Genomic DNA, 13,157 nt, shown 5'->3' on the forward strand with positions numbered 1-13,157 from the left:
ATTCTGGAACACATAGTAGCTATCTATTAAGAATGCTTCTACCTACTCAGAAAGCATCTATCAAGAAATGTGATCAGAGGTCAATGTGTTCACTCTGCTGACTCTGATCCTCAGTTTCTTTATCTGTAATATTTAACACTGTCAGTGTAAATAATCATCACCATTTTTTACTGAGATATAATCTAAACGGGAAGTCAAATCTTTCTTTTTTTTTCCGAAAAGCTCACAAATGCTTAGCTAAGTGGTTTTGATACTCCCTTTAGTACTGTTAGGGGTGAAATATTTATATGCCCTAAATTCATTTGTTGAACACCTGATCTCCAGGGTAATAATGACTGAGTAATGAGGCCTCTGGGAGGTATTTAGGATCAATGCAGACCATGACTGTGAGGACATCAGGGTGAGAGCAATGTCTTTATAGTACAGCCTCTTTCTTCCTTTCAGAGATGCCAGGGAAAGGCACTTTGAGACCCAGTCAAGAAGTTGACTATCTACAAACCAGAGTGTCCACACCATCATCCAAACTGGCTAGAAGCTCCATCTTGGACTTGTCTGCCTCTGGAACTGGTAGGAAATACTTTTTTTTAAAAAAGCAATCTCTACCACGTCACTTTACTGTGGCAGTCCTTATATACCTTGACAATTCTCATGGACTCTACTTGAAAAAAGATGTTGAACACTTTGTTATTTAGTTATTATTCTGGGTGGGAAAACTGTTTTTCTAGTATGTTTATAATACAGCAAATATGGGTGCTTACACAATGCTTCAGAACAGCTCCTTTTAGATTAGACGTAGCTTAGGTTTCTCTCAGACTACGAGATGTAAATGGAGGCACAGGTCTGCAGGCCAGGCAGAAAGATTCTGATGTTGGAATTCTCCCACCATTTTCCTAAACAGCATTTCACTTTTAAAACCCAAGGACCCTAATTATTTTTCAACTTTGAAATATTTTATTATTTTTGATTAGCCCAGTAGCATTCAATTAAAAACCCTTTTGAGGTTTAGGACACAGAGTCAAGTAGCTTTAATTTGAAGATGGTATTTGAATATAGAAGTTACACAGTTGCCTGATCAAGTAGGGCTATGCTTAAAATGGACATGGAAAAGTAGCGTTAATGGAATGTGAGACTGTCTCTCTGGTGTCTACAGTATTCATTATGCTACAGTCTCCTGTTTGGACATCGATCACATCAACAGCTTTAGTGACCTGTGCATGGCGATGTCCTTTCTTTATTGTCTCTATCCTTTCATCTTACATAACATTTTCAGCTGGCACCAATGCAAAGAAGCAGGATAACTACAAGAACAAACCCTCGGGCATACAACACATCTAAATTTAGAAGTGTTCTAATACTTGACTTACAAAGAATATAAGATTAGGGAACTACCTTTGCTCGACCATAGCCCTTGCTTATGGAGACTATAATCTTCACACTGCGGCCATCCTTATGTCCAGTTGCATCACCAGTGTCATCTAGCAAAATATCTACGGAGTCCAAAAGAAACATAGTCACTACAGAGTACCATTAACTCAGGGATGCTTCCTGTGACCTTCTTTCACTCCTGTATCGTAAATATTGTCCAATGAAACCTATTTGCCATGTTAGCCCAAGTGGTTAGAAAATCCTCAGCTCTCAAGAGGATGAATTTCATGGTGGGACTAAGATTTCAATTTAAGCATTTATTTCTGCTTGCAAAGATTTTTCCTTAAGTGTTGGGCCACTGCCTTTGAATGAGGAGATAAGTTGTATTCTATCATAGATCGGTCTAGACAATACTTAAGTAATATCCAGGTACCATTTTAACTGTAACAAACTGAGAAGCAACCCAGTTTTTCATTTTATGAATGCAAAGGTGCTGAGAGGCCAGTGACTGTCAGGTGAAACATTTCCCAAGCATTTGGTACATGTGATATAGTTACAGTAGCACTTTCTTTATATCTATCATTATTAGGTATTGTTGTTGAGAAGCATCTTCTTAAGCATGACATTGTACATATCTATAGAAGCATGCTACTCATTGTTCTTCTGGACCCCTTACAGTAACAGCTTCAAAACTGAAAGTCTGTTTTTAGCAATATTCTAATAGTTGCTAAAGCATGGCAAATCTTACTAGCATTTACAATATCAGTTTTAAAATGAGATTAAATATTAAAATTTGAAACATAGCAGATACATGTCCAATTTGAAGAACTGGTGTGAAAAATATCCCACATACTTTTTCCTTCAGCAACGATGCTATTATTGAGTCATGCCTAATATGAAGATTATTCTGTAGATAAAGATAATTTAGTTACATGCAAAAGAATGAATGTGTTTGACCCAGCTGCATTGATAATTTCATACAAACAAACACTGTGATTATTAGCATCATCAAAAAATTTATTAAGATGACTCCTGAAAATGGAAACTTTCTATGTTTTTTTTTTTTTTTTTTGAGATGGGGTCTTACTCTCTGACAGGTTAGCCTGGAACTCATGGCAATCCTTGTCTCCTGAGTGCTGGGATTACAGGTGTGAGCTAGCATACATTCTTGGAATGGCTTCTATTACATCAATAATAATTAAATGCCTAATTTTGCAAAGGAAAAGCAAAAATTACTTAAAGATCATATAATTAATAAAGAACTTTTAGAGTTATGGCATATAGAAATTTCATTCAAAGTTTTGTTATTATAATAACTATTAATATTATTGCAAGTAGGTTGAAAGCAGGGCTTTGTGAATTATTATTATTTATTTATTTATTTTTGGTGTGTTTTTGAGACAGAGATTCTCTTTGTAGCCCTGGCTGTTCTGGAACTTGTTCTGTAGACCAGACTGGCCTTGAACTCACAGAGATCCATCTACCTCTGCCTCCCAAGTGCTGGGATTAAAGGCGTGTGCCACCACCACCTAGAAGCTTTGTATTTTTTTTTTTGTTGTTGTTGTTGTTGTTGTTGTTTTGTTTTTCGAGACAGGGTTTCTCTGTGTAGCTTTGTACCTTTCCTGGAACTCACTTGGTAGCCCAGGCTGGCCTCGAACTCACAGAGATCCACCTGGCTCTGCCTTCCAAGTGCTGGGATTAAAGGCGTGAGCCACCACCACGCGGCGCACGCGGCGCTTTGTATAGTCTTAGCAAGTGCTCTCCCACGGAGCTCAATCCCAGCGCTTTCCTTCACTGTAAAGCTTTAAATTATCAAAGACGATCCTTACTAGAATTTACCTATTTTCCTAGAAGATATTGTGATAGTCTTTTTCCTTTTTAGCTATTTTCTTCAAAAATAAAAGTTTATAGAATTATTTCTAGCCATTCTTTAGCATGAAAGGCTAACTAAAAGTTTAAACAATCTATAGTATATTTCAGAATGACTAGAATAGAATGAAATTTTCAAAGGATAGAAGTGATTGACATCTGAAGAGATGGAAACGTTTATCAGCCTGAGCTGGTGATTACAGAATGTATATATATTGAATTATAAAACTTATCCTATGGAGATAATAAATATTAGCCTAATAAAATTATTTCTTAAAGATTATTTCAATTATTTTGTTCTGAATTTCGGGAGTTTAGAGCAGCACTCCATTGGCTGTTTGTTATTTGAACTTCTTATAATTCATGGCCAAACTTCCTCCTTAGTTACTCATAAATATTCAAAATGCTTAGTTGCTCATAAATATTCATAAGCATCCAGTAAATACATAGTAAGCATTTTAAAAAAAAGTAATCTGGATATTGAGATGCACATCAAAGTAGAAAAAATAAACTTCTTGCTTCTCTGGATGCATGTTCTCAACAAAGTGATTTCAGAATATGCTGACAATAAACAGGGCAGTGAAATACACAGGAACTGACAGGAGAGAAAGTCCTAGATAGATAGGCATTTTCATAGGAGTGGAGTTTGGGAGAAGACCAGAAGGCTGAGATGTCCTAGGCAAGCAAAACGCCAGGAAAATGGTTCAGTCAAAAAAAAAAAAAAAAAAAAAAAAGTGAAAAAGCCCTATTTTAAGAGCTGGCCATGAGCTTGGGTCATAGTGGTCCATGGAGTCCTAGCAAATTGTGAGGAAAAGGCAGGGACATTGGAAGAGCAAGGCCAGCCTTAACTACATAATGAGTTCAGGTTATTTGCTCAGGCCACTGGGATACCTACAGAAAAGCCTGAGCCAAAAATCACACTCATTAAAAGCACAAAATCTGGGAGTTCTAGGAACACGGTCATGACAGAGAGAAGATGGAGAATAAGTGGAGGGCATGGAGTCCTTTGCAATAATGTTGAATGGGTAGCTGACCTTCAAATGGAATATACCTTGCTTGACAACCTGGCATGTCTGTCATTCACTTCATGTTATATTAATTCTTAAAACTAAGCTTAAAATATGAAAATCTCCTGACAACTTGGAGTAAACACATACCTTTAAACAAATGAGTGATGTCCTTGGCCTTTATATAGATAGATAATTAAGGGAAAATTAAGTGAAAACTCCAGACATTGATTCATCCAGAACAGGGTTTAAACATTACTTATTCTATTTGCTGGGTACATGATCTTGACAAGTATGACCACAGTCATTGTCCTAAGCCTTGGTTCACTCCCATGTAAAATGGGGTGGGGACTGCCTACTTTGGGGGACCATTGAGAAGCTGAAAGATAATATTTAAAAAATGACCCATTTTAAATGGCTCCCAAGTTTTGCTGACTGCAACATTACTTACTCCTTTCTCTGTGTGCTCAATATTTAAATTCGCCTCTTGGCAGTAGGATGGCTATGGCATGTCTCACTCTGGTGAGATTCCCAGATCACCTGAGGTAACAACCTCCAGGAGAATACAAGCTCTAGTCATGAATTCTCTGCAACAATTAGCTACAGTCCTAAACGGCTATAAACATTGTTTGTCTGAACTATTCGAAGTGTTTGTTGTTTTTCTGTCTATATAAGGAAGGGAAAGTATTTTTATAGCATCTCTTTGTGTATTATGAAAGGCCATCAAAATAGAATTTAAAAAATTCTGACTTTTATTTTGAAGATGTTATTTAATAAAAATGTATTCAATTTCACCATTTAATATCATTTCCTTATCTTCCTCCATCTCATCTTCTGAGCCTTGTGCATCTAGGTACCTTCGGTTCAGCATCTTGATTCTACAGTGCTGTCTATTAGCTGGGAACATGTGTATCATTAGTTTTCAGTGTCATCTGGTGGTTGTGCCATGCAATTACCACAGATCCCCACGTAAACAATTCCTAAAAGAAATTCTATGTTCGTGATTGAATGTCCCAGGAAGAGTTATACCTTATAATTGAATTATACATCAGATATGAAGATGAAATTATGTCATATGACTCTATTTGAAATCGAATCAGAACTGTACCCTTGTTCTATCATTAGTATGCTGAATACAATAAGAGAATCCAGCATGTTCTTTCCCTTTGTTGAAAATTTAATAGAGCTACAGAATGGGTGATAGAGGAGCATTATGCTCTCTAGCCAACATCATGAAGGATAGTGCAGTCATTTAGAAGTTGGCTCTGTACACTGAAAACTCTATTAACGGGCATGGAGTTATTGTTGCTATATTCATGAGGGCCAATCACCATGGAGAATATTTATCCCTATTCATCTTATTCATAATCATAGAAGTGCTTCACTGTGATTTTTTTTCTTTTGAAATACAGAAAACTGTATCTCTAAGATTCTGTATTAGGGAATGTTCTTCTAAAATTTCAAATAAAGTCCCAGGATTTGAGAGGGAGAGGCAGCTAGGGCTCTGTATGTTCAAGGCCAGATGATCTATATAGCTAGTTCCAGGCCAGACCTAGTCATCCCAGAACTAACTAAATAAACAAACAAAATGAACAAGTATATAAGATAAATTTTAACTATTTCTGAGGATTTTGAAGACAGGGAAGATTTTTCCTGACCTCAGGCTGTCCCCAAGCCCCAAGGAGAGTAGAATAAGCTTGCTGGGATCTGAGCACATACACACACTGACTCACCTGAGGTAACAGACTCTGTGATGTTCAGGTTGTTGAGCGAAAGCCCTAAGGACTGGCGAGAAGAAGAAGAAGATGCAGTGCTTGAGGATTCAGAGGGAGGCCGAGCAGGTTTAGCAGTGTTACCGGTCTCTGCTTTCAACCGGTCATTTTCAGCTTTCAATATTTCAATTTCATTCTGTTATGAAGACATAAAAGGTGTAAAACAAAAAAAAGGGCTTGAGAAAAATGAGACAAATTTTTGTATCAGACTTCATTTGTATGCTTGTTCAATACTATGGTCAAGGTCAAACAAACATACATTATGAAAACAGGATTTTATTTCAAAGAAGAAAAGAGAACCCTTCCTCCATTTCCCATGCATGAGTTGCTACATTCTCCAACACAGACACAATTACTAATGTCATTATTTGTGGTACTGTGTACTAAACCACACACACTAGGCAAATGTTGCACACTGAGCTATATGCCCCATTCTGTTGCTAAAACATAATTTTAATGAATTTAAAAGTTAAGCATATAGCCCAATATTTGAGTGATTGCCTTGCATTTGCAAGGTCCTAAATTTGGTTCTTGGTACTGCCAAAAAAAGAAAAAAAAATGGGCTGAAGATATGGCTCAGCAAATCAAAGTGGTTTAGATTCCAGCACAGATGTAACAAACTGAGCACCCTATATATACATGTAACCCTAGTTCTTGGTGGGGAAAACTAGGGATAAACGCGGGGGGGGGGGCCCACTGGGACTTGCTGGCTTCTATGCTAGCCATAACTCCTGGGACAGATCCTGCTTCCGTGGAATATGCAGAGTGATAGAGGACAGGAATAGAGGACACTTGACCTTCTAGCCTAGCTGTATGTACATAAATGCACATACTTGTGCATATACATTCACAAAGACAAACACATTCACAAAGACAAACCAAATCTTAAAAGAATATAACTGGATGTTTCCTAATATTTTTAAATGTAACTGGATGTTTCCTAATTTTTAAAAACAATTCAATTATGTATATAGGTGTTTGTATGTGTGTGGGTTTGTGTTTGTGAATGTAATGCTTCCAGAATCCAACAGGGAGTGTCAGACTCCCTGGAAGTGGAATTTCAGGAGTTTGTGAGCCACAACACTTGGGTGCTGGTTGCTGAACTCAGATCTTCTGGAAGAACAGAAAGCAATCTTCTCACCAGTCCTCATACTACTGTTAAAAATTATATTAGACTTTCACAGGACAATGATGCCAGTTGCACTTCTGTGAATTCATGCCAACTGCACAATCCAGGCAAAGCAAAAGTAATTATAAGGTGATTTAAGTTCCTTCAGCACCCTCGCTAACAAATGGGAAAGGTTTTGTTTTGCAGAACAGGGCACCACAGTCATCACAACCACAGAAACCTTTCTGTTCATCTCAACAGCAGTAGATAAACTGCTTAGCATTTGCTTTTCTTATTTCCAGAATCAGGGGAACCAAGTCATCACTGCTTCACAATGATGAAAAGGAAGGAGTCAGAGCCCAGACCCTTTCTGAACTCCGACGATAGATGCTTCCAAAAGTGCAGAAGCATTTCTGCCAAGACAGCATTCAAAATCACTTCTACTCCCATATCCTAAACCTTGTGATGAATGTCTCTAGTTTTCCTCATTATTTTCGCCTTTCAATAGAAAATGGGTAGAAGTCAGATTTCAAAAGAACATCTTTGAAGAGCCAACACAAAGGTAACTCATGGGAAAGCAAAGAAGCAAATTTCATAGTAGTTTTTTAAAACTCAACTCCCTGCCTGAATCCATTCACTTGTATGTGTCTCTTGAATTGCCCTGTTTGCCGGTTTGCCCTCCCATCGCCAATCTGGATTTGAGCAAGTCCCCCATTTGGTATTAACAACTGAGTTGCAAAGACTGAATAAAAAATAGACCGTGTTTGCATGGTGGTTTTAAAAGTACAATTTGTTATCTAATGGCTATGAGAAGAGAAAAGGCTGGCTTTTTATCTTTCCATTTTTGTTCCTTGAAGGAGGACGGATGCACAGACCTGCATCCGGTTCATGGCTTCCCGGATCTGATCAAGATGATGAGCTGAGCTGAGGGCCTCCAGCCTTATATCCGTTAATTTTAACTCCTTTTCTCTGAGCTCGCTCTTCAACTGCAGAATGATCTCTGCCTCAGCCTCGGTGCATTCACAGATCCTAAAGGAAAACCAAACACAAAATAGGTTGTGAGGAGAAGCCCGAGGATTAGGGAAAGGAATGATTCTTTTAAAGGATGAACTTCAGCAATATCCACCAGGTACAGAAGAAATTCCTTGCTGCTGGAAAAACCTACAGCAAAGGAGAGTTTTACCAGCACTCATTCATAAGGTTCAAAACTGAAAACAGCTACTTCTCATTTCATCTTTTTGTCCTGTTTTCTGAAGTTTAAAAACAGTCTGGTATTATGGAATAAAAAGCGATCTTCAGAACTCCCTGGTGGCTGATATGGATAGAAGAAGCCATTGTGACATTCCATTGTGTATTTGTCAAGGGGCTTAACCCTCCATTTGTAACATGAAATTCTCCATTTTTTAAGGCCAAATCATTATATTCTCAAAATGCTGATTTCTCCTTTTATAAAACCGTGCAAATAATAACCTTATTTGCCTCCACGCTGTCATCCAGCTTCCATGAAAATCCAATATAAATATTGTAGAAAATAAATTACAGAGATTAGTTTTGGACATTTAAATAATGGATGAGTGTTACATAAACTTCCTGTTGGACGCTGAAGACTTAGGAGATCACAGCTAATGAAGCTAAGCCACCAATTTCAACCCACGCCAGCAAGCTAGCTGGAAACTATCTGAAGGTCACATCCACTATATCCTTATTGCTTTGTTTGGGGTTTATGGATAGCTTTGTTAGAGACAATCCGCCAGAAGATTTCTCTATACTAGCTAATAACTTCCCCATTTAAAATCTGAGGGGTTAGGTGGTTGATCACAACATTTTTCCTTATATAAAAATTAAGTAGTCAAAGCATAGTGGTACTGTATTCTTTGCAGTTCTATGATAGGCATTGTCATTGAGCATACAAGAAAATTTGCATTAAAGACTTTATAAAAACATATGGGATTATCTCACCAATTATATTTTACATGCTGTGTTTTTTTCTTATACTATCAAAATTTGGCTACTGTAGAAATGTCATGTTATCTAATGCAAACAAAGACAAATGAATTTGGGGTTCGTTTGGGGGAACTAATGTTTAGTTGAAAAACAGGGGACTATGTGAGACTGTAACACATGCAAAGGATTTTAGAAAAGGACAATAAAATCCATGGCTGGGTTAGAACCTGTGTCTTGACAGTATCATGCAACACACTCTTTTACCGGGATCTATGCCTGTAGATCACAGGGCCATTTTTTCGTTTCTTGGGTGGCCAGACAAGGGGTGACCTGCATGTATGCACAGTTAGACAGACACGTGGATAAATGCAAGTAGGAAAAAAAAAAAAGAACGATTTAGAAAGACGTAGAATGCGATTTGAGAAACACCAGAAACTAATAGAAAAATATAAGAGATACGAATCTCATTCACCATTCTAGCAAGAGTTGAAATGATTGGGAGAAACAGATGCTGCGTTTTGTGAGAGTGAGCCCGACTGCATTTAGGACATAGCCAAAGGCCCGGGCTGCAGTCAATTTTGAAAAGTAGGTTAAAGTACCACAAAGGGAGGGACTTACGCTGAGGCTGACTGGGAGGGCTTCATGGATGTAGAGCCACAGTCACCGGCATTGTGGGGTAGCTTGGGGGATGCTGGCAGGGAGGAATCTGTCAGCTCTTCGATGTCTGAATGTGAGGATGGTGGCTTGGTGGACTTTTTCTTCCCAAACGCTTGTTTGAAAGAGCTTCTCAGCTGCAAGAAGGACAGAAGTTAGACGTTTGTCCATCTGAACTTGGAGGGATTGGCTTTGGGGCGTTAGTTTGCAGGTGCCATCCTAGCCACTGCCTGGGGTCAGTATATGTAAGCAGAGTATTAACAATGGCAGCACAGCATCCCTAAAACACTAACACTGTGCTCTGTGTTTCCCTTTTGTTCTTGCATTAATCCAGCGCAGCGCAAACATGGAGGGCTTTTAAAAAGTGCGAGGTCAAGGGCATGGCTGTCGGCACTCATTTAAAACTAAGCACCTTGAAGGGATCTCTGTTCCCAAGGCTTCTCTCTCTTCAAGGCAATTTGTTTTAAATGGCCACTTTAGCGCTACAATCAAGTCATATCCTGCTGACAGTACAAACTTAAAAAGCAAAATGAAATCAAATTCACCTAACACTTCATTAATTGTGATTTTTTTTCTATTCAAATTTCCAATTCCAAGACTATTCAAAACCAGAATTGGTGTCCCCTACAGCTCTATTCAGAAAGTGGTTTTACTTCTCTTTAAAATTTGAGATTAAAATGAAAAGGCACAAAGAAAAGACATTCAAGGTAATCTGCTTTTAAAAGGTATAAAAGCCTGCTGCCAAAATGAATAGCATTCATGCCAAGGTAGGGTGTTTTGTATAGACGCATGCCAAATGTCCACGGTTTATATTCACCTCACTTCCTCTAGAGTTCACCTTGCAGAAACATGAAAGAGTGTGGAATTACAAATCAAGGGAATGAAGGCTGATCAGTATTTTAAAATATTACCTGCATAAACATTGTGTTGAAACAAAAAGATATTTGTTTTCATTATTTACAGAAAAGCACCAGTCAAAGTCCCAACTTGTTTTGAGTTTCCTCAAAAAGTTATATTTATGTGAAGGTTGACTTTTGTCTCAAGCTATTGATAAAAATTCTGTTCTTTACTGTCCCATTTTTTTTTAGTGGCTGATTAATATTGTCATAAATTATGAAAAATATATCCAGTGAATTTATGCATAGTTCTTTTAAAGTTCCTTTCTATAATTCTACTATGGTCCATTTCAGTATTCCGACCATGCTCTGTTGGATATATACATACATGCCAATAAAAACTAATGCAGTTGATTTCTTATGGGCTGGTGCTTTATTCACTATACATTCCGTAGAATCTAGGGGTTGGGAAGGACTTAGGTTTCAAGGTTTCTCCTTCCCCCTCCCATCACTATTTCTACCATCCTCATCCTAATTGCAATCTTCTTCCTTGTCTCCATCATGATCATAAAGCTGGCTCTTGCTCTCCGCCTTAGCTCCACCCAGCATGTGTGCCCTTCAGCACCCTGTCTGCCTATCCTTAGGAGAGGTGAAGAACTTGAGAAGTGGATCCCAGAGTGGAGCTCTGTCAACTGCTGGAGATTGCTAAAGCCACGCCCACCCCACCCCACCCCAAGTAAGTCCCCCGAGTTATCACAGGATCTGAATTTGATGAGAGGGGATATCTTACCCAGTTTTTCTTTTTCTTTTTCTTGGAGTCGGCATCGTTACCACTGCCAATACTGGAGTGGCTTGTAGCGCTGTTGATACTAGAAACGCTTTCAGAGGAATGCTGTCTTCTGATGCGGAGATCTAGCAACAGACAGGGGGCATCAAGTTCATTCACCTTCTCAATCTGAAGACACCGGGTGTGTGGCTTTAAAGCTAACCAAGGCTCTACAGCTCCCTCTACTGAAGTTCTGGTCTGATGCATTGAATAAAGTATAACCATATTTGTTTTAATTAACTGAGCTGTATCCATGAAAAGTCAATGGGACTCTCAAACGGGCCCATGGCACCAAGCCGTTTGAAGAGTTTTGAGTTTAGTCCAAACCCGAATGGCTCAGCTCTGTGATTTTCACCAATATCTAAATTAGACAGCACTTCCAAAATGATTAGTTTCTAATGATTAGTTCCACGGAGCCAATGAAAATTCACAAGATGTTAAGAATGAATTCTGTCTTTTTATTATTTGTGCTATGAATAAAGTTACCAAGGCCAAATTCATTAATTTTCTTTCCATTTCATGGAATTGTAGCAGACTAGGTCTCAAACAGCCCTTGCAAGTCATGCAAACAAGCATGAACTGCATTTCATAGGTGAGGGGCATGAACTGCAAAGAACTTCCGTAACTTCAGCATGGTAAAAGAAGGGGCAAGGAAAGACCTCCAAGTGACTCCTGGTCGAAGAAAACTACCTCTCCCCTCCCGTGTGTGTGTGTGTGTGTGTGTGTGTGTGTGTGTGTGTGTGTGTGTGTGTATACATGTCCTCAATTCCTATGCAAGAGTTGAAGTAGGCTATTTGTAAATTAAACAGATAATAACTTTAATATAGTACAATTCTTACCAACATATCCCTGGTCCCTGACCCAAGACAGAACAGTAATATCAAAAGCAATAGCAATGCTTAACATGTCCTGATGTGCTTAATTTTATTGTTAAAGCAATGAAATACGTTTAACTACTAAATATAATCACGCACACTGTTGCATATCTGAAAACTGGTGGTGTGACCATTGGTGCTACATTAATTCTGATATCTGTTGCATGGCTGTAGTATAGTTTTAAAGGTATGTATTTCAACTTAGAGAAGACATTTGAAAGAGAATGGCATTTGGTATTCCATATTTTACAAACACATCTACTCATTCCAAATAATTAGCTTATAGTAATTAGAGCTATTAGAATTAAAAGTTAAATTGAAATTTTATCTTATTTGCAGCAACCTGATATTGTCAGTGGAACACCAAGAAAATTTATAAAGTAAAATGTGCTTTTGCGATATTACTTGTAGTGTATTTAATTTGCATCAATGTAGATCAGTCTAACAAATAAACATTTTAAAGGAACTTGTAGTTTGCCAATAATTACTATATAGCATTTAAAAAGTTTTATGGGAAGCCCGTTCTTTTCTGATGGGAGACGAAAGAGGACTGGACTTGGGGATAGGGGTGACTGGGAGGATGGGAGGGGGGAAACCGCAGTAGGGATGTATTATAAACAAAGACAAAAACAAAAAAGGAAAATAAACGAAAATAAAACGAGTTTTGCCAATGAAAACATTTCCATAGAAATAATAGTGTGGAATAAAGTTTGATCCATTTATCAATTTAATAAGGAGTCAGGATAGCAAATGGCATGGGACTACAAGTTATTATTTTGAAAGAATAATGGAAGCAAGTGATTGCTTAAAGAGGATACAGATGAAACTAAATATATCTTCATAATCTTCATAGTTATATGCATACAACCAATATGTTAGGATTTATAGCAAGGCAATCATA

At 38.0% G+C, this 13,157-nt stretch overlaps 1 protein-coding gene across 7 annotated transcripts in view; it reads right to left on the reverse strand.

Moving 5' to 3' along the window:
* The window catches only part of Nav3 (neuron navigator 3), a 775,186-nt gene that overhangs the window by 25,704 nt on the left and 736,325 nt on the right, over positions 1–13,157 (reverse strand). For 6 of the 7 annotated variants that reach the window (XM_052753308.1, XM_052753309.1, XM_052753306.1 and 3 more), the window contains 6 exons: positions 11,346–11,467; positions 10,537–10,557; positions 9,684–9,856; positions 7,997–8,150; positions 5,975–6,149; positions 1,390–1,487 (listed from right to left, as the gene is read on the reverse strand). In XM_052753308.1, coding sequence (XP_052609268.1) covers positions 1,390–1,487; positions 5,975–6,149; positions 7,997–8,150; positions 9,684–9,856; positions 10,537–10,557; positions 11,346–11,467 — 743 coding nt within the window. The remainder of the gene's footprint in view (positions 1–1,389; positions 1,488–5,974; positions 6,150–7,996; positions 8,151–9,683; positions 9,857–10,536; positions 10,558–11,345; positions 11,468–13,157) is intronic. The other variant, XM_052753305.1, reaches the window with a different exon arrangement.

The sequence above is a fragment of the Peromyscus californicus genome, unplaced genomic scaffold, assembly GCF_007827085.1.
Source record: "Peromyscus californicus insignis strain IS unplaced genomic scaffold, ASM782708v3 Scaffold_24__1_contigs__length_46423439, whole genome shotgun sequence".
NCBI classification, from domain to species: domain Eukaryota; kingdom Metazoa; phylum Chordata; class Mammalia; order Rodentia; family Cricetidae; genus Peromyscus; species Peromyscus californicus.